A 20352-nucleotide genomic window follows, 5' to 3' on the forward strand; every position below is an offset into this window, starting at 1 on the left:
CCTTTTCCCTTGATTGTCGGTCCAGTCAGATGATACAGCTCTGTCCTTTCGATTGTCTTGCTGAGCGGGAGGGGTATATTGGATATGCAGAAGTGACTGAGCTATGAAGAGGGGTTTTATGTCTGTATCCGAGTTGTACGAGTAGTGTCAGTCCAGTCCGGTTAAACATGGAGGGTGGCTATGGTGGTGGGTGTGAAATGGGATAAATGACAGTAAATCCATGTTATCAAATATTCACAACAGCTGGCAGGTAGTACGCGTGTGACTTTGAACATTACGAGTACCAGTACCAACTGATCATTCAACCTCTGATCTCTCCCCCGCTCTCTCCAGCTGTACATTCATTTTCCCTCAAAGATACAGAAACAAATCCAAGATGGCATCTAGAAGACAACATAATAACGAGAACCTCATCCACCCCGTCCGGAGGGCAGGCGGTGTCGTTCATACCTTGTCATCGGCAAATAAGATCAAATCAACTTCATCCCACACTAAGGAGAACATCCTGACTTCCAAGTCGACTTCAACCTCTAAGAATGTATCGGACAAAACTTTAAGGGAGAGCAAGAAACGCCTAGGAGCCGGCAAACTCACAGAGCCAGTCGATGATAAGCAGAGTAAGCTATCCTATCAACGTCGCCTGTCAAGTGTACGAAGCTCACTGTTGGTCCTATGTTTAGCACTTCAATCAAGTAGAAAAGTATTAGACCTTAAAGGATCCTCCGTCAAACCTTTCAGATCTGCTCTGTCCTTGAAATCTACAGGGTCGCAGTCATCTCAACTTAGCTTAAAGCCTAGAATAGCTGCAACACCTTCCTCAAGACCTAAACATTCTTCTATTTCAGCTCAAACTCAGACTCCCTCTCAAGTTAGAAGTGGTAAGCTCGAAAGCACATTGAATGTCTACACGCCTGGGCCATCAACCTCAAACATCTCCAAGCCAAAATCGAAGTCAAGAGAAAAAATCGATGAGGGACAGAGAGATGATATCGATGAAGTTGAATACATGCCCCCGGATACCAAAGGTCAGTTGGTCAACTCCTTTCATTACATGGCCCATCAAGCTCATTTATAATTGTTTTTGGATATGTATTTTCGTAGAGGGGGAATATCAATCGCATCATGCGATTATAGATCCCCAAGATGATGGGCTCTTACCACCTCTTCAATCGACTTCAAGTGTCAACATGGATTTAGATCTGGATCTTGATCTTGATCTAGATAATCGGATGAATGATTTACATCCAATCGAGATACGTGAGTCCTACTAATCGAGAAATTTGCCCCAAGGGTCATAGAATGTTGACAAAGACATATAATGATGATTATACGGTACAGCAGGGAACACCGACCTATCTTTCGAGCTTGATTTACCTCCCAATCAAGACGTCCTTCGAGTTGACACCAATGAACAAGCTCGTCCACAAGATGATTTTTTACTTGATCTCTGAACGGTCTGTTACCTAAAATGGATCAGAATACAGAGATACGAGCATCATGTCTCTAGTTTGCTATCTCAAGTATTCAGTTGCCTCTATTGTCTGTATTCTAGTCAGTATATTCTTTTGTTCTTGGAGATACATCTTTCCAAGTAAGTCGATTTGTCACATCAAACGTCATCTTGTATTATCGTCTCCCCTTTCTTTGTATATGTTTCAATGGCCGTTCTCTTAATGTCCTAGAAGGACTAGTATCAGATCCCAAACATCCTCTTGTTCCCTCACGATCGAGACTTTTGTTGTTCATATTCCTGGATAACCATTATCATCATTGTTGAGCACTATCTGGTCTATATCACTTCACTTGTAAACCCTTCCCTCTTCTTTCACGATCTTGATGCTTAATGACATTTTACGAAACACCATACATGTTCATATCCGAATCAGCTTGTCTTTTTGTCAACGTTTCACATAAAGCGTATATGTAAACGATACAATAGAATCAATGCATATTCAATCACTGTATCTTCTTCTCACAGAATACTCTTCAAATCGCCAAAAAAAAAATGAAAGACCAAATAAAGCAAAAGCTCATTTTCTCTCTATGACATGATGGAAAAATAAAGATTAAACAAATTACATAGATGTCTCATATATACCCCAATGGACTCAAGAATGAGAGTCACATCAAACCAGATCATAAGTATTCAGTCCGATAGAAAGTGAAAAGTTCAATGCACTTTTGATTGAATGCTCAACTAATACCACTTCATTTTCGTACCACTCCCACTTGTCCTTTATGGTCCCCACTCCTTCTATCATGTCCATGAATGATTAGGATCGATTGTATCTCATCCAACCCTGGATATCGATGACTGTTGAAGATCGTTTCTTCCTGTGTTCAAAATCCCGACTTCACCTCCTTAATCTGGCATTCGAATCTGACCATTAAGCCGAGAGCACTTCTTACACTGTGTATCCACCCACCAACCCTATATTCCCAGTCTACTGCCCAACATCATCTCCCAAATGAGTCAGCGCTATCCTCCTCTTCTTTTTCGGTTGTCCTTCCGCCTGTCCCTCCTGCTGTTGACTCATCTCATTACCACTTGTACTGGCAGGTCTCTTCAATCCACTCTCTTCCACACCTACACCTACACCTACACCAAGTCCCAATCCCGTATTTGAACTTTCACTTCCCGTCATCGACAACGTTCTATTCCGTCCAAAAGAGAACGTATCCGCCTCATCTGAAGGAGTAGGTAGAGAGACGCCCTCAAAAGAACTAGCACTGGCTACACTCGATGCTACGCCAGGTCCAGCATTTGCACTGGGGTTGACAGCAGGTACAAAAACCGGTGCAGCGGGTATACTACTCGCTGAGGAGCCCTCTCTTTCACTCCTACTACCAAATACCGGAGCAGGTGAATGTCTGGCTACACTGACCGCCGGAGAGTGCGGTACAGGTGTGGGAGTGGCGTTGGCCGAACCGGTCTCCCTATGCGAAATAGGCGTAGGAATAGTATGTGATGAAGTAGAGGAAGAAGAGTGAGATTGAGCGATAGCAGCTAATTGTCGATGATGTTGTTGTGTAGGGTGGACGGTACCTAATTCGTTGAGATCGAAGACTACAATGGAGCAGTATCCATCCGAAGAGGAAAGTATGAGAGTTTGTCCATCGGGAGACCTGCGTATCACAGATGATTAGCTTTTGAAGCAGGTGAAAGAAACGAAATCCAAGCTCAAACGCACCAAGCAATATCGGTAAATCCAGCATAATGTAATCCCTTGAAAATGGCGATCGGGCCAGCTTGCTGCGTATCATACAACAGTACTGAATCCTGACACGCTACAGCGTACAGCAACCTGTAAGGCAAAGCGAAGACACTACCTAGTGGTCTGTCCTTCTCTTTCTCCCCTTGAGGTGCAGGTGGAGGAGGCATAGATAGAGACACGTTGATAGGGGATGGATCACTCCTGTCCAAGGTGACATGTTTCGGTTCACCAGTATTGAACGAAGATGAAGATGAAGTACGTAGATCATAGAAGATTGGCGAGAATCGGATAGCGACAGCAGCAGTTTTATGTCCTGGTAGATGAGCTACAGGTGATTTCGCCAAATTCGATCTTGAGTAGATGTACACGGTGGGTTTCCCATTATCAACATTCTTGGGTTTGGGTACAGAGGATGGACCGGCTGAAGTGGAAGTGGGCTCTCTGTCGAGTGTATCTTGAGATAGTGATCGGGTGGATAACATCGGTGATCCCTTGAAAATCTGGTCTTCGATTTGTCCAGCAGGGGTAAGGAGTAGACTACCATCAGGCGAGAACGTCAATCGACGGAAGAACCGCGTGACTCCCTCTTCACCATATAGTCTTTGCATGATTGCAGATGTCGATGTGGGTGGTGCCCTGATAGCAGGCAAAGGTGGAATAGGTGATGGGGATCTACCTCGACCTGGGAACGCAGCTGCACTAAGTGATGGTGAGGCAGCAGCTTGTGAGCCCGAAAATGATGATCGTCTGGATCCAGGTCGATTAGAAGTGAGTGGTGGGTTCATGGCGGCGGCTTGAGGCGTCGAAGGCACCGATGCGTTGGGCGTAGCTGGTGCACCTGAAACTGAAGTGTGATGAAGAGGTGTTTGTTCAGGATACTCAGAGGTTGTCGTAATCACTGATCCCGTTTCTGAAGTGGTAGATGCTCTTCTAGCAAGATTTGGTCGTGTGCTGGAGGGTATAGACGGCGTACGAGAATGACGAATCTCCATCCGTGTCGCTCGAGAAACGGGATGAACATCTGGGATATTGTTTCGGATCGCGAACGTGTTGACGTGAACGGAACTGTGGATATCATTAGCGCGATTTTATATTAGAAACAGAAGAACTAGCTTACCGATCACTGCTCTGAGTAGCGATATACTCGTTCAACGGATCCCAAGATACACCCTGAACGTTATGTGTATGCTCTCGCAGAGCAAACACACATTCACCTGCAATTGCATAGTTATATCAGCTATGATTCTCTGGTCCAGTGATAAATAGCTCACCTGTAGCAGCTTTCCAGATAGTGGCGGTGTTATCAGTCGAACCAGCTATGAAGAATTCTCCATCCGGTGACCAAGATAGATCATATACATGTTTTGTCGTCACTCTGCATCGAAGTAAATCTGTCAGCTTATGTTCGACATGGGAGACACGGCAGAGGAAGCTCACTGTAACATCTTTTGTAATCTCCAATGTTCTTTGTCCTGCACATCATCCGGGTTCTCACCGAAAGACACCACGGGTCTGTCTGAGGGTACCCAAAGGATAACGTTTCCGTCTAAAGTGTAAAATGTGTTATCTCGTCAGCGCAAGGGCATGAGAATAAGCATGAGTGGGGAGTGATTAATGATCGCAGCAGAAATTCGCGGGTGATATGACGATGGAAGCAACGACTGGACTCACCATCACCGGCCGAAGCCAGCGTCTGTCCATTCGGACTGAACCTCACCACATTGACCGCAGCAGTATGTTTCGACAGCGTAGTGAGGTATTCTACTCTTGGTGGATGAGGTGTAATCTCCTGTCCTGTCAATGCGGTATGTTGTAATGATGATATGGAAGGGATGTTAGGGTGGATCATCCATAGCTATACAGTGATCCCGATATCATCAGCTCATCATAGCATTAACACTCAACCTTCTACTATGATATGGATTCGATGGTGAAGAAGCAGAGAGAGGAATTACTCACTCGAACTTTTGAATCTCCACCAGCGGTAGCCAACCTATACTGTCTTACCGTCCCCACCCCTGCACCAGCACTGGTACTCGTGCTTGTACTAGCACTTTGCTCTTCATTCTCACTTTGACTTGTCGAAGCTGCTAACAACCTTTTAAGTTGGGTAGAAGGGAGAGGTTGGAAATCGCATGAATAGACAGCTTGGGTCTCGTGCCAGCTATATACAGTATCATCAGCTCAGTTCCGATCATTGTGTATCAGGTATTGAGCCAGGAAGTAACTTACGATATCTCTAAAACCTTGGGTCTCATCCTTGACTGATTATTTGATATGTATTATTATGTGGATAGAGATGATGATCGGGATGAATGGAATTATTGGATGTCTCTGTAGATTCACTTGGCTGAGATTGATTCTTCTTCGAGGGATCCCGATCAAGTTCGGTGTATCGATGGACTATCGTATTTCCTACTGGTCATATAGATCGTCGTTGGTTATATGTTATGAGTATCCAATTTGGATCTAGAGTATATAATCCAGGAGAGTCCAAACAACCTTTGTACGATATGCTAATTACCAAACGTGACGAGGATTGGGTTGATTCCAACGAAGAGAGTACGATTAGCGAGTACCACCAGGTCCTTTCGAAGGGTTTATAGAGGTGAAAGGATCGGACTGAACACCGAGGGGAGGGTACTGTATTTGTATGTGTGATCGAGTTGACTGAATGAAGGGTCTAGACTGTTTGACTGTGAGCAGGGTATGAGGTATGTTGAGGGAAGAGAGGGATCAGCCCAATTTAGATATATCAAGAGATCACGAGGAAGGATAAGATCAAGAATGTGAGTATTTCTGTGTGAGGTGATACGGGACAGAAATTGGGATTGAGATTGGAGGGTGACTGGTGACTGGTACCAGCAGATGCACAGATCTGGACTCATACTGACACCAGGACATGACCGACGCGCTAGCACTGGACACTTGGATGACACCGATCAAGAGCGATAACGTGGCATATTCACATTTCACCTCGTGCTTCATCACATCGTGGACTGCTCCCTGTCACCATGGCTTGAGTATATGAACGTCTGAGCGATCACATGCATTATAGAGTGACAAAAGCAATGAGTGCTCTGATAGCTACAGGAAACGCAAAGTATAAAGTTGACTGCAGCTGTATTGATGATGACAATCCCTCCAACCACATTCATCCCATTACACCATGGCACTACGCCACATCCATCTGCCCTTCTCCCTCTCCCTCATCCTTCTTACTGAACTTCCTTTCATCCTCTCTATCTACCAATCCACCTTCTCTCGATCGTTTTCCTTTGGTTGGTACACCCGCATACTTATCTCTCATCCTCTCATATTTCAATCTCTGCTCTTTACTAACAGAAGGTTGAGTTTTCAATGAAGCTTTGACAAAGTGATCTTGAGTTACAATCACTTGTGCTTTCTTATTCTTCTTCTCTTCCATCTCCCTATCTCCCGACAAAGGATCATTTTCAGGATTAACCTCAAACGCACCTAGCGATTCTAGTGTATTCCTAAGAGCGAGGGTAGAAGCTTCTCTAAGTAGATTCGAAACATCCGCTCCAGAGAACCCATCACATTTATCCGACAAGACAATATCCCTGATCCCATTCCACGCTTCAGGAGATATAGGAGTTTTGTTTCGTGATGTATGAGTTCTGAGAATCTCGAAACGTTCTTCAGGAGATGGTAGATCGACGTAAAGTAATTTATCTAATCGACCTGGACGGACCATTGCTGGATCGATCATATCTGGACGATTGGTCGCTCCAATCACGTAGACTGCCTTTCGGGAGTCGAGTCCATCAAGTTCTGTCAAGAGGGTGTTGACTACTCGAGCGGATGATTCGGACTGATGTAGAATATATGGAGTCAGAGTCGATCGTTGGACTAGAATATACACGCTGATTCCACTTACCATAGAATCATCTCGCCTAGGTACCAAAGCATCCAGCTCATCGAAAAATATGACACAAGGTGAAGATGCTCTAGCACGCATGAATACTTGTCTGACCGCCTTTTCACTTTCACCGACATACTATTGTGCAATCATACGGCATGTCAGCTTATCATTTACTGTGCCAACCCGCACATCTTATCTCTTCGCTTGTTCCTCAGGGTCACTTCCTATCTCGACTACTTCTGTATTTCCTAACCTCGCCCATCTCCTTTCCAGACCACGTTTTATTTCACTTTACATTTCTCACTCACCTTGTTCAACAACTCGGGCCCTTTGACACTAATGAAATTCGCCCTACTCTCATTGGCGACCGCCTTGGCCAATAACGTCTTACCACAACCAGGTGGTCCCCAAAGAAGCACACCGGAAGGAGCGTCAATCCCCACTACGCTGAATAATTCGGGATGTCGTATAGGTTGGACGATCGCCATATGCAATTCATCACGGATCGTCGTCAATGCACCGATATCATTCCAGCTCACATCAGGGATAGTGGCGAATCCCTCTCGTTTCGAACTTGGTTGGACCACCTTGAGTGCTTTCTTGAAATCTTCTGAAGTTAGATGGAGTGATTGCAATTCTGAACTTGTAAGTGGTGATGGATGAGAGATAAGAAACTTAGCGATGGCTGTTTCTTTCAGATCGGAAGAAAGTGTTGAAAATGCTAATGAAGTGGATGTTGAGGTTGGCGTAATATTAGCAGGAGTAGAAGTAGGTATAGCAATGGGGTTTACGTCGTCGATTATCATATTTTCAACTCCATCCGATACGCTTGGCGGAGGTAGTATCTCATGATCGCCATTGATCTCTGTTTCCTGAATATGTTCTGATACGGGTACTGGATTTGGAGTCGAGCTCATCTCTTCGAATATCCTCTTGACAGCTATCACACCTGCCTCTGTAGTCAATGCAGTGAGATCTGCACCAATATACCCAGGAGTAGATTTGGCTAATAGTCGGAAATCTACGTCGCCCGATAACCGAAGGTTCGAACACAGTACACGGAGGATCCTTTTGATTATTAAATAGCTTGTCAACTTCCCCGTCTTCCTTCAGCTGGTATTATGAGAGCTGCAAAACACTCACTCCTCTCTGCCCTCTTGACTCGGCACACCCATCTCGATCTCATGGTCGAATCTACCTGCTCTACGTAATGCTGGATCAAGAGAGTCTGGTCGGTTGGTAGCTCCTATTATGACGACTGGTTCTTCTGATGATGCGAGGTCTGTGAATCGAAGACACGACGTATGTCAGGTCCGAGTGATCGTATAGTTTGGAGATGATCACTTCTGCTTATCGTAACAAGATTGAGGTTGAATGACGAGAACATACCATCCATACAAGTCAACAATTGTGCGACGATCCTCCTTTCCATCTCCCTCTGAGCTGTCTCCCTCTTTGGCGTTATCGCATCAACTTCATCGAGAAATAACAGACAAGGTGCAATTTTCTAGTTCCAAAGCCAAAAGTATAAATGAGATTTGTGATTCTTCAGGACAAGAGAAGATGAAGGAGAAGCTCACCTTTGCCTCATCGAACGTATCTCGAAGAGTCTTCTCCGATTCACCTGACATTCCTGAGACGATTGATGGGGAGGAGACGTTTATAAAAGGGAGGCCTAGCTCCTGTGATAATCCATGAATCATCAGTTAAACAGCCTCGCGCTTAAGTTGATAATCACGAAAATCGTCATGAAGAAGGCAAGATGTACTCACTCCAGCTAAACACTTTACCAACTGAGTCTTCCCACCTCCCGGTACACCATGTAGCAAAACACCTCTGGGACGAGGTACACCGGTATACTGATATATTTCAGGATGCAATAAAGGCAGAACGACAATTTCCATCAGTTGAGTTATCTGAGATTGTAATCCACCTAATAAAGATAATTTCAAGTCGGGTGGTGCATATTTAGCCGCTATCGATTCTGGATCTGGCTTGGGTCGTTTTCTCCTTACTACCGGTGTAGATGTCTTGTCTTCATTCTGAACCTGAGTAGAGGATTCACCTTGAGTCTGGGGCTGATTGTTGGCTTGGGAAGAAGGTGATGGTGCGTTGGAAGACGATCCTGAAGCCAGGGCGTTGGAAGAAGGATTATTGTTGAGACCCAAAGATCGTTTTACCCTCTTCTTTGGTATGGTCGATGCGTTTGAATTGGAGGATGTGGACCATGCTGAGGTTATCGATGAGTTCAGAGATGGTATTCCGCTCATCTTGACAAAGTATGTCTAGGATACGATTCCCTGAGGGCTCACTGTGATGTATGGCAGTATGATATCTATAGCTGACTATAGAATTCATTCGTTGTCAACAACAAGCTGTATCTTCAGCTTTTCAACTTTTTGCAACTCCCTCCACAACTCGAGCTTGTTTGGAGGGCTAATTACGTAAGATGCCGGATGAAAGAAAGCGGAATCAAATGGATCATAGACGCGTTGTGGATGGGCTAATCCAGTCAACCGGGTTGATGTAATCTGGTCATCGATCATGATTTGCGTGCACAGAGTAACGCGTATATCTTTGAGCAAGCAGATATAAAAAACAAATCAAGAAATCAAATCACAGTTCTCCTTCTTCCTTCTTCCTCTCTTCCTTCCTTCCTCCCTCATCATATCATCTCTATATATCTTGTATCATTGGTATCGAGTTATAGCCACAGTACACTCTCAGAAATGGCATCGCAAGAACAAGATCCTTTTGTTGGTGGGGAAGGTGAAGAAGATTTCGAAATGATGGCTCCCTTGCTGGTGGCAAAATTACAGGTGAGTTGGTTTTCTTACATCCAATTCACTATACATACACCACCAGGGTAGAGCTTGAGTATATCGTTACATGGACATGGCTGATCGATCTGAATGTTGAATAGGAAGCAGGAATATCAGCTCAAGATACGAAGAAACTCTCTGACGCAGGATATCATACGGTCGAAGCTGTTGCTTTCACACCTAAGAAAATGTTATGTACGATCAAAGGTATAAGTGAACAAAAAGCCGATAAGATATTGACGGAAGGTGAGCTTTCGTTTCCCCCCATGATCTTCTACTAGGGGTCAAGCTGACTCTTTCCTCCAACGTCGCAACAAAGCATGTAAGATGGTACCGATGGGATTCACAACCGCTACGGAGATGCATTCGAGAAGATCTGAATTAGTACATATCACTACTGGATCCACGGGCTTGGATACTATCTTAGGAGGTGAGTCGATACTTACATGAATGATGTACGGTCTAACTCTCTCGTTATTAGGTGGTATTGAAACTGGTGCGATCACAGAACTATATGGTGAGTTACTTCTACCATTTATTCCAATGCAGTCTCGCTAAATACATCGCTTGTTTTAGGTGAATTTAGAACTGGTAAATCTCAGATATGTCATACGTTAGCAGTAACATGTCAGGTAAGCTAATTGTCTGTCTTTCATATATATCACAGAGCTGACCAGCTTGTTTTCGTAGTTGCCCGTGTCGATGGGAGGTGGAGAAGGGAAATGTTTATATATCGATACAGAAGGTACTTTCCGACCGGTCAGGATGTTAGCAGTAGCAGAACGATTCGGATTGAACGGCGAAGAAGTATTGGATAATATAGCTTATGCGAGAGCGTATAATGCCGATCATCAACTGCAATTGTTGGTACAGGCTAGTGCGATGATGGCCGAGTCTAGGTACGTCGGCTGCCCTTCCTTCATTCTGATTGTGGACAACAGCTGACATAGGCTGATATTTAGATTCTCACTCCTCATCGTCGATTCGTGTACTTCACTTTACCGAACGGATTTCTCTGGTCGAGGAGAATTATCAGCTAGACAGATGCATTTGGCTAAATTCCTCAGAACACTCATGAGATTGGCGGATGAAGTGGGTAGCTGTGAAACATTGGGTCGTCTCAGTGATACCAGCTGATCTCTTCTCGGATAGTTCGGTATAGCTGTAGTTGTCACCAATCAAGTGGTAGCTCAGGTAGACGGCGGGCAATTCGCAGTAGCAGATGCCAAGAAACCTATGTAAGCTGATTGTAGAGTAATTCCTGACAATAGCTAACAATGATGTATAGCGGGGGTAACATCATGGCTCATGCTTCGACAACCCGACTGAACCTCCGAAAAGGAAGGGGGTCATCGCGAGTGTGTAAAATTGTGGATTCTCCTTGTTTACCTGAAGCAGAAGCTATCTTCGCTATCAAGTGAGTATAGCTACACTTCAAGTGTCATATGTTATATGCTGACGTGTTTGATGTGTAGCGCCAATGGTATCGGTGATCCAGAAGAGATGAAGGAGCAGTAAATACGTCTTTGTTCGCTGAGCAAGGAGCAGGATTGGGTTGTTGGGTCGTTGATAGTAGGAGATACCTTCATCGATTGTTCATTGTCTTTGTACATGATAAGAGCTCGTCTGTGTTTGTATATGTTTAATCAATCGTCCTATGCATGTTTGGGTTCTTTGAGCTATGACTTATCTAGAGTGATTCGGTTGCCACATGAGATAGTAAATCGCGTGTAAGGAAGTCGGTGCTAAATGGGGGTAATATATAATCAAGACGCGCTGATCTTTCCCCGTCCTTGTCCTTGACCTGCCTGCTTCTTGTTCGGTTGCCAGCAGACTATACCATATACCTATAGTACAACATATAGATATATACATACTATCACAAAACCCACCTTCATCATCTGGCGTATCACATTGCTTCGTCATTTCAGCCAGCCGTACTCAAGTCTTGTCATATTTTCGTCAGGGTATTGGTCGAAATCGCCCACTACTCGGACAGTCACGGTTATCATCAAAAGATCCTTCATCCCCTTCTTTCACTTTCAACGAAAGTATCGGTAGTCGATCACGATGAAGCCAGTCGGATCATTATCGCTAGGACGTAAGCTGCCTTCAGCGGGGTCGTTGCTGGTTGGTATACTGGTGGGGTTGCTGGTAGCTTCGGTAGGTTCATGATTTCACTCTTATCTATCTAAGTCAAATTGAGGCTGATGCTGACTTCTCACCGATCTGATATAGCTACTACGACGTGGAGACGTGAGCCTCATCCCATCATCATCTTTACTGCTCCTCATACAAACAGTGTACTAATCACTTGACATAGTCCGGTACGGAATGGCGTGGCAGTGGATCCAAGAATCTTCGACCAAACGCTATCTCAGGTTCATCAAGACTCCAACGATCTCAAATCACTTTACCATCCTTACAACAGCGATTACACATCTTACAATTGGTCGGTACGTTATCAGCACACCATACAAAAGAATGTCTTCGACATCCTCAACAGATCTACGTCGAACAGGCCAAAGAACGTTATCTCCCCCTTTTCGGTTTTAAGAAATCGTGGTCTAATTCAGGTAGTTTCTTGGCTAAGTTATTTGGTGGATCTAAAGATGCGGATCAACTTATGCCTCATCAAAGGAAAATGGAAAATATTAAAAGGGATTTATCAAGTCAACAACATAAATATTTCTTCGCCATCAACTTATATAACTCTTTCGATGTCATACCGGACATTTTCGCAACGTTGTTCAGAACGGCAGCTATATTGGGATATCATAATGTTTTCGTGTCAATTTACGAAAATGGTTCAAACGATCAGACCAAAGCTCTACTCAAGATATTCGATTCGTTAGCTAGGACAGTAGGATTGAGAATTATAATTAGAACTTCGATGAGAACAAGAGGTCAATTCAATCATCGTATTGAATATCTAGCGGAAGTAAGAAATGCCGCTATGGTACCCCTCCACGAACTTAGAGATAACGAAGGAGAGGTATTTGACTCGATCGTTTTCATGAATGATATTTTACCTTGCGTAGATGACTTGTTGGAATTGATATGGCAATCTAGAAGACAGAATGCTGGTATTACTTGTGCGGCGGATTATATGTATCATGATGATATTGTGAGTACCCTTTGCACTCATTTGCTATTTCAAGGGTGAGGTTGAGTGGTTGTAGACGAGGAAAGGTGGAATTTTACTGATGTTTGTTGGAGGAGGGATTGCGGTCCTTCAAGAATATTGAATATAGGGAAATGTGCTAACCTTGTTTCATCTGCCAGGGTGCCCCCGTTTTCTACGATAATTGGGTAGCAAGAGATATCAACGGTACTGCACTAGAGAATGCACCTTTCGAGCAGGTCTTCCATCATACCGAATCCAATCACAGATTCCAAAGACATCTTCCTATTCAGGGTGAGTAACAAGTTTAAGCTAAATTACAATTACCGACATTGCACACCTATACTTATGGTGATTTCTCATTTCCATTGTCACAGTCCAATCATGTTGGAATGGTGTAGCCGTTTTGGACCCAGCACCGTTCTATCACCCACCACACGTCAAGTTCAGAATGGCCAGATTGCCCGATGGGGAATGCTCGGCTTCGGAATGTTCTTTGATCTGCAGTGAGTACAGCTATCCCTTCCATGTGGTCCACCATACAGGACATCAAGCTGACACTGAAGTGTGTAAATTCGTGTAGATGATTATTTCAATGCTGGGTACGGTAGGATCATCATGGTACCCAGAGTCAAGCTGGCTTATGATAAGGTTAGTCCGCTCTAATCCCGTCGTGTGCTGGAGATCATTACTGATTTTTTTTGGTAACTAAACAGAAAGTATACGATATCATCCATCCCGAAAGACGAAATCTGACTGCCATCAGGGGATACAAGCGAATCGGCGGACTACCGGATGATCCTCGCACAGACCCTCAAGATAGGAGTTGGTACGGTCCTCATGATAGGCTGTTCACCCCGGATGAAGAGGATGAATTGACTTTCATACCTGGACCAGAATATGGTGAGTCTTTCCCCCCTATATTCATTTACGTGTCCACTTGACATCCAGTACCTTCTTCTTTTTCTTTTCTTTTCGATTGCAACCTCAACGACACCTCTGGCTGTCTGACCCTTCCCATCACATACTCTTTCGATCTTGTCCCTGGTGTTTTGCTTCCCCTTGCGATATCGTCGCTGTTCCTGTTCCTGATGCTGATTAAATTCATATTCGTATCCCACAGTCTGGTGTTGGGGTTGGGACGGTGCAGGAGACTTGGACGGTCCCGATGTAGATCCAATTTGGGAACATATGCAACCCCGATCATACTCCCAGGAAGCTATCGACGTGAAACATTTCAGGAATATGCCTGGGTGGTGAGGAAGGTGCTAGAGCGGGTAAGTGGGATGAATATGTCATCATTCAGTCGATGCTGATGAGTTTGTATTTCTCGCTTCACTGCGTGTTTTAGTGATGTATGTGGAAAATACCGATTTTCAGATGAAGAACGATTGTCCTTATTTGGATGAGAAGTCAGTATCAGGATTAGGTGGATATAGGTCTTCTATAGATTGCTTGCTTGCTTTTCTTGCGTTAAATTACATGCATTTGGTATTATCAGTATCATCACTTGCTGTCATCCATTGAAACGCATCATCCTCACTGGGTTTTGCCTCGTATGTCAAAAGTATAAAAGTACTTGACAAGGTTCAGGATTATATGCGACAATGAATACATCTCAGATCTATAAAGAAGCTACTTCTCCTTCTTGCCTCACTACCTCAGCCTTCTCCTTAGGCCAACCCCAAAACCTCCTCTCTCTCCCTCTACTCAACTCATCACGAGGTAATCTCTCTTCTCTATCGGCTACAATCCCTACAAACTGCTTTAACTGCCTTGGTCTCTTTACCGGTGCAAGATTCTGAGGACCAGGTTGATCAGGTCGTGATAAGTGAGGATAAGGTAAGTGATGTTGATAGAATTTGACATATCCAGGTTGAACGGCGTATAGAGTGAAGTCTTTACCTTGGGCGACGTTCTGCCCTGGTAGGAAGGTTTGGCCTCTTTGACGAATTAGGATGGAGCCTGGCGGTACGTATTGGTCTGTTACAAGCGAGAACATTGTCATTGATGGGTATGAATCGTAAAGTGAGTCATAGCGGAATTTAAAAGTAAGACGAAAGGGTAAAAATAATCATATCGATCAGTAAAGTCTATGATTATCGTTTCTGGAGAAATCAACGATGTTGATGAATGAATGGATTCAACTCACCTCCGAACCTCTTCACTCCTAATCTCTTACCAGAAGACTCTCTTCCATTCCTCGATTTACCACCTGCAGCTTTCGATGCGAATCTGACTTGGTTTGCTAGATCTGTCGATACATCGATCAGTAAATGTTAAAGGCGAAAGACTTGGAGTCTGGACAGGAGGTGGACCTACTTGATGGTCCGGCAAATAACTGAGATCTAAGCTCGGAGAAAGAGGATGATACAGCTGGACGGGTTAGACCTAGCATCGTGGGATCGGGTTAGGATTTTTTTATTGTTGATGGTGAAGCTGTGTTATGTGCTTGATGTGTAGTAAATGCCTATGTTTATGATATAACTGAACAAATGACTTTGGGACATATAAATCTCAAATCTCGAAGAAACTCGAGAACAGCATGATCGCGAGTCAGTCGAATATTTTTGGATGGTTATTTATTCCTAATTTATCCAAGAATTTCAGTTGAGCCATGTCAACCACGGGTTGCTATGGGAGTCCATGCATTACAAGGTATATATATATATATCCCATACAAACGTGAATCGTGAATCAAAAGACATTCAGATACATCGGACATCATGTCAGGAGAACCATCGTCCTCATCATCGAAAATATCCAAGAAATCAGGTCGAACGCCTGAACAGCAAGCTGCCAGAGATGCAAGGAAAGCAGCCAAGTTAGCTGCCAAGAGTTCGACTTCGACCTCGACTACAGCCGTCACTGAACTTCCGGCCGAAGTCCCAGCTCAGACAGATGGTACGGAGGGAGACGCCGAATCGTCCAAGAAACGAAAGAGGGTCGTACCAGAGGGAGAAGAGCTGGAAATTGACGTATCGGCTGCAGCACCCTTATCAAAAGCTGAACTTCGAGCTCAACGTAAGAAAGCTAAAAGGGGTGAAGAGGTAGAAGTGGTCAAAAGGGAATATGAGAAACCTGATAAACTTCCAAAAGAGAAGACCGAAGGTGAAGGTGAAGTTACGAAGCAGGATGGTATAGCAAGTGGTGGAAGTGGGAAAAGACAAAATTCAATTTGGATTGCAAATCTATCGTTCAAAACTACCGTTGAATCCCTCACGGAATTCTTCGAAAAGAACATTACCGAAGCTGGAGGAGCTGGCAATGGGTCGATAACTAGGATCAATATGCCTAAGAAGAATTCAAGAGAAGGTTTTGCACAGAATAAAGGGTGGGTGAGACTCATCGTTATATCGTTATCACCCTAAATCCCAAGCACCGAAATACCATCTCCACTTCCTTCGTGATAATTTTAGCTGATACACATCTCATGGATATGTGTCATAGCTTTGCATATGTCGATTTCAAATCTCCAGAATTACAAGCTTTGGCTGTAGGCTTGAGCGAGAAGTTCTTCGAGGGTAGGAAAGTTTTGATCAAGAAGGGTATGTCCAGTGTCCAGTGTCCACGCTACAAGTTATCGAATCCTTGATCTGCTATTTGAAATTCTTTGATATACTAATATTTTCTGTCTTCACATCGTTTAGGAGATGACCATGGACCTACACCTAATGCTCGAACACCCAAACCTCTATCTACCAAAGCTGAAGATCTCGGTTCGTCCTCGCGTCGACCTGAAACGTCTTCCTTGTACATGGGCAATCTACCGTTCGACGCTACCGAGTTGGCCATAAGGGATCAGATCGAGGAGAATGCAGTCGAGAGAGAACAGCCTTCAGAAGAGCAGGAGGCATTGGAAGAGATCGGTGAGCGGGGAGGGAAAAAGAGTGGATTGAAGAAAGTCAGACTGGGAGCGTTCGAAGATACTGGACGATGTAAAGGGTAAGCTCAGCTATGACCTTCGAGGCGACTGGTTGTATGTCTCAACATGGCTGACCATGGCCATGACTGTTAGCTTCGCCTTCCTTGATTTCATCTCCGTACGTCATGCCAAAGTCGCTTTGGTGAATAGGAAGAACCATTATTTCAATGGAAGACGATTGACCGTCGAGGTGAGTTGTTGTCATTCTGCCTACTGTCCTTACAATAATCACCTCCGTGCAGGAGAAAGAATCGTTATGATTGTCTCATATGACTGGTGAGAGCCTTTGCTGACACTTTAATCATTGCAGTTCGCATCGGAAGAAGCTGCCAAACGAAGTGGAGGTAAATCCAAACCCAGACTTCCTACGGGTGATAAACCTAAGAAGTTCTACGAGTCCACTCCAGCTGGTGAGACCTCTGCTGGTGTCGAGCAGGATGGTACAACAGAAGATGGACCTGTGGAGAAGAAGAATGATAAGAGGGGTAAGAAATGGGAGGTCACCGGACGACCTAGACCCGGTGCTGCGTTGGCTATGGCCAAGAGGGAGAACGTGGGTATTGTAGAAGGATCAGGTCAGAAGATCACTTTTGATTGATCAGATTTGGGACGTCATACGCGCGTATGCTCTGATACTCGTACATTATAGAAGTCTTATACTTGATTGATACAGTATCCGTGTTTGGAGATATCTGTAATATTCACGGATAGCTATGTATTTTCATCCATGCATGTATGTACTTTGGGAAATGAGTCACCGACAGTAACTTATTGGTAGCGAAAAACGTAGATCGGGAGACCCCATGTAGCCCTTCTGCACCCGGAATTGTAATTCACACTACGAAATACAGGTCTTGTACAGATGCATTTGTAATGATGATTAGGATTTTGGTGCTTTGGTATGCGTAATAAGGTTTGATTGGCGTTTCTTTGTATCATTAGTAGTAACAATTGATCAATGCGCATTGGATCAAGTTTGCCCTTTTATACCCTTATCCTACGTCGGTCTGCATGGTCTCCGTTGTTCTTTATCATATTCTTACTCAAGTTTCGACCCTTGCTTGCGTTTATAGATTCTATCATTTTGATACCCATATCGACATATCAAGATACCACCAACAATACCCTTGATACTGCTTCTGGGATCAGAACAACCAAGCACTGATCTTATTAGAGTGAAATAGAACAGGAATAAATATAGATATATAATCAAGAGGCCCAACAGACAAAGACGAACATCACGTCTTTCTTATCCTTGCCCAAAGTGAGGGCGTGGGCGATAGATTATAAGAGCCCGGCGATCCGTTGAGGACGCTGGGGCGTGTGTATCGTAAGTCTACCCTTTAATGGAAGTGTGCAGAGCTAACGGCTAAGACGATACGATGATATCGTTTTATTGCTTATCATAGCGATGTCATCCTCCTCCTCCTCTTTCAAGAGAGATAGAGATCACCTCCCTTTCCCCCACAATCATGTCAATATCCCACCCCAATTCCACTCGATGATAGCAGGCGCAGGTGCAGGTCTAGTCGCGTCCATAACTACATGTCCATTGGACGTTGTCAAGACCCGTCTGCAAGCTCAACACTTCGCAAGAGGTTCAGAAGGCTACGAGTCGGTCAGTATCATCATATCGAAGATATGGAAATCTTCAGGTCCCAAAGGTTTTTATAGAGGATTAGGACCGACGCTGGCGGGTTATCTGCCAACTTGGGGGATATATTTTACGGTGTATGATTTGGTCAAAGATAGGGCGGGTGGGTGGAATGCTAGTCATGGTGAGTATTGAGCTGTATCTTTGTCGGTTGAGCGAGAGGAGGAGCATGTGTAGGATGAGTTAGTGGGATAAGAGAAGAATTAGATTTTAGATCAAGTGCCAGTAAATCTCTATGAACGTTTAAAAGGGTTTAGGAGGAATGATCGGCCAGGTAGGATGAGTAGGAGTGGAATTGAGGTTGAGAGATGAGGCATATCATCTACTGGAGATCGCAAAGGTTGCTAATTTACTTAACAACCCTCCACAGGTCCATTACAAGGTAACACCGCCATTGTCCATATCTTCGCAGCTATGACAGCGGGGGCTACAGGGACGATCATGACCAATCCGCTATGGGTGGTGAAAACCAGATTCATGGTGAGTTGCAATAAACTCTTCCTGGAGAGCTTAGCTGATATCCGATTCCGAATGTCAGGCCCAAGCAGGTACGACCGACTCATCATCGCGGTATCGCACGACAATAGGCGCTATACGGTCTATATATAGGACAGAAGGATTTAGAGCGTTTTATAAAGGTTTATTACCTTCGTTAATGGGAGTTAGTCATGTTGCGGTGCAGTTCCCTTTGTATGAGAAGGCAAAGTCTTGGGCAGGTGAGTGATGATCTGATCTCAGGGGGATGTGTGATTTATCTAGCAGATATGTCAGATACAAGGCATTGTCTTCTTATGCACAGAAGTTGATGGAAGCGGAGGGCGTTTCAGATAAATCGCATAGGTATAGAAGCTGACACATCAATTTTCCTGCAGACTCAGATAACGGTGATCATTCCTCTTTACCACCCACTACCATCCTAGCCTGTTCAGCATTCTCCAAGATGGTAGCTTCATTATGTACCTACCCTCACGAAGTCCTCAGAACAAGATTACAGATACGTAAATCTTCTTCTTCAACTGTCGCAGAACCAATAACGACAAGTGGGAAAAGTAAATTACATCCTCAATCTATACCCACCCAACCCACCTCCGCTACACCATTGTATTCACCATTAGTCACGGGGAATCAACCTCCCCATCCCCATGCTCAGACGAATTTTAATTATCATCCATCGATAAATAATCCTATACCGAACCCATTACCTAAAATTGAATTACCAAAACCACCATGGTACAAGCAAATCATACATAAACCCAAGAAAGGAGGAGTGATATATACTTTCTTACAAATAAAGAACCAAGATGGTTGGAGAGGTTTTTATAGAGGTTTATCGATAAATTTAGTTAGGACTGTACCGAATTCGGCTGTTACTATGTTAACGTGAGTTGATCGGTTTGTTCGCTCTACCATCAAAAGCTTAGTCGATCTTTTCGTCATACCTTTTTACCTTTATCTTGGGAATCTCTTTCACCGAGCTGACGAGAATTATCCATCGGTTGCAGATACGAACTCATCATGCGTAGATTATCATCATTTTCAGATTAATAGATACACCTACCTACCTACCTACTTTGCGATCAATATTGATAATAATGCATATACAAGTGAATAACGGATTGAGTTTGTTCTGCGAGAAAAATGTTATGTCGTCCCGTGAGCATGTCAGATTGAGACTTCAAATTGATATGTCATATTGCATAAAGTATTACTGTAAACACTAGAATAA

General features: G+C 44.0%; 8 protein-coding genes across 8 annotated transcripts; 5 read left to right on the forward strand and 3 right to left on the reverse strand.

Annotated features, from left to right (window-relative positions):
* Positions 1 to 376: 376 nt before the first annotated feature.
* I203_100530 (uncharacterized protein) lies at positions 377 to 1451 on the forward strand (the record flags this gene model as incomplete). The annotated part of the gene is made up of 4 exons (XM_065516675.1): positions 377 to 617; positions 681 to 1025; positions 1102 to 1257; positions 1339 to 1451. 4 exons carry the CDS (start codon positions 377 to 379, stop codon positions 1449 to 1451), a joined length of 855 nt encoding a protein of 284 aa, XP_065373493.1.
* A 993-nt stretch (positions 1452 to 2444) lies between these two features.
* Positions 2445 to 5473, reverse strand: I203_100531 (uncharacterized protein; the record flags this gene model as incomplete). Its single annotated transcript, XM_019150359.1, has 8 exons — positions 2445 to 3126; positions 3192 to 4280; positions 4333 to 4429; positions 4487 to 4590; positions 4653 to 4761; positions 4887 to 5070; positions 5175 to 5379; positions 5448 to 5473. 8 exons carry the CDS (start codon positions 5471 to 5473, stop codon positions 2445 to 2447), a joined length of 2496 nt encoding a protein of 831 aa, XP_019000325.1.
* Positions 5474 to 6390: 917 nt separating this feature from the next.
* On the reverse strand, positions 6391 to 9371 carry I203_100532 (uncharacterized protein; the record flags this gene model as incomplete). Its single annotated transcript, XM_019150360.1, has 7 exons — positions 6391 to 7050; positions 7117 to 7236; positions 7410 to 8169; positions 8245 to 8383; positions 8491 to 8608; positions 8682 to 8783; positions 8874 to 9371. The coding sequence occupies 7 exons, from the start codon at positions 9369 to 9371 to the stop codon at positions 6391 to 6393; spliced, it is 2397 nt and encodes a 798-aa protein (XP_019000326.1).
* Positions 9372 to 9830: 459 nt separating this feature from the next.
* Positions 9831 to 11441, forward strand: I203_100533 (DNA repair protein RAD51; the record flags this gene model as incomplete). Its single annotated transcript, XM_019150361.1, has 10 exons — positions 9831 to 9920; positions 10025 to 10169; positions 10243 to 10353; positions 10405 to 10440; positions 10500 to 10555; positions 10614 to 10822; positions 10886 to 11015; positions 11076 to 11161; positions 11212 to 11340; positions 11399 to 11441. The coding sequence occupies 10 exons, from the start codon at positions 9831 to 9833 to the stop codon at positions 11439 to 11441; spliced, it is 1035 nt and encodes a 344-aa protein (XP_019000327.1).
* Positions 11442 to 11993: 552 nt separating this feature from the next.
* On the forward strand, positions 11994 to 14307 carry I203_100534 (uncharacterized protein; the record flags this gene model as incomplete). The annotated part of the gene is made up of 8 exons (XM_019150362.1): positions 11994 to 12086; positions 12162 to 12179; positions 12247 to 13050; positions 13209 to 13341; positions 13425 to 13553; positions 13631 to 13698; positions 13764 to 13950; positions 14171 to 14307. The coding sequence occupies 8 exons, from the start codon at positions 11994 to 11996 to the stop codon at positions 14305 to 14307; spliced, it is 1569 nt and encodes a 522-aa protein (XP_019000328.1).
* Positions 14308 to 14671: 364 nt separating this feature from the next.
* On the reverse strand, positions 14672 to 15445 carry I203_100535 (mitochondrial 54S ribosomal protein bL27m; the record flags this gene model as incomplete). Its single annotated transcript, XM_019150363.1, has 3 exons — positions 14672 to 15030; positions 15200 to 15301; positions 15370 to 15445. 3 exons carry the CDS (start codon positions 15443 to 15445, stop codon positions 14672 to 14674), a joined length of 537 nt encoding a protein of 178 aa, XP_019000329.1.
* Positions 15446 to 15773: 328 nt separating this feature from the next.
* Positions 15774 to 17570, forward strand: I203_100536 (uncharacterized protein; the record flags this gene model as incomplete). The annotated part of the gene is made up of 5 exons (XM_019150364.1): positions 15774 to 16381; positions 16498 to 16595; positions 16698 to 16992; positions 17066 to 17162; positions 17283 to 17570. The coding sequence occupies 5 exons, from the start codon at positions 15774 to 15776 to the stop codon at positions 17568 to 17570; spliced, it is 1386 nt and encodes a 461-aa protein (XP_019000330.1).
* Positions 17571 to 18383: 813 nt separating this feature from the next.
* Positions 18384 to 20171, forward strand: I203_100537 (uncharacterized protein; the record flags this gene model as incomplete). The annotated part of the gene is made up of 5 exons (XM_019150365.2): positions 18384 to 18750; positions 18997 to 19106; positions 19165 to 19342; positions 19499 to 20006; positions 20129 to 20171. The coding sequence occupies 5 exons, from the start codon at positions 18384 to 18386 to the stop codon at positions 20169 to 20171; spliced, it is 1206 nt and encodes a 401-aa protein (XP_019000331.2).
* Between the last annotated feature and the right edge of the window lie 181 nt (positions 20172 to 20352).

The sequence above is a fragment of the Kwoniella mangroviensis genome (genome assembly GCF_000507465.2).
Source record: "Kwoniella mangroviensis CBS 8507 chromosome 1 map unlocalized Ctg01, whole genome shotgun sequence".
Taxonomy (NCBI): Eukaryota; Fungi; Basidiomycota; class Tremellomycetes; order Tremellales; family Cryptococcaceae; genus Kwoniella; species Kwoniella mangrovensis.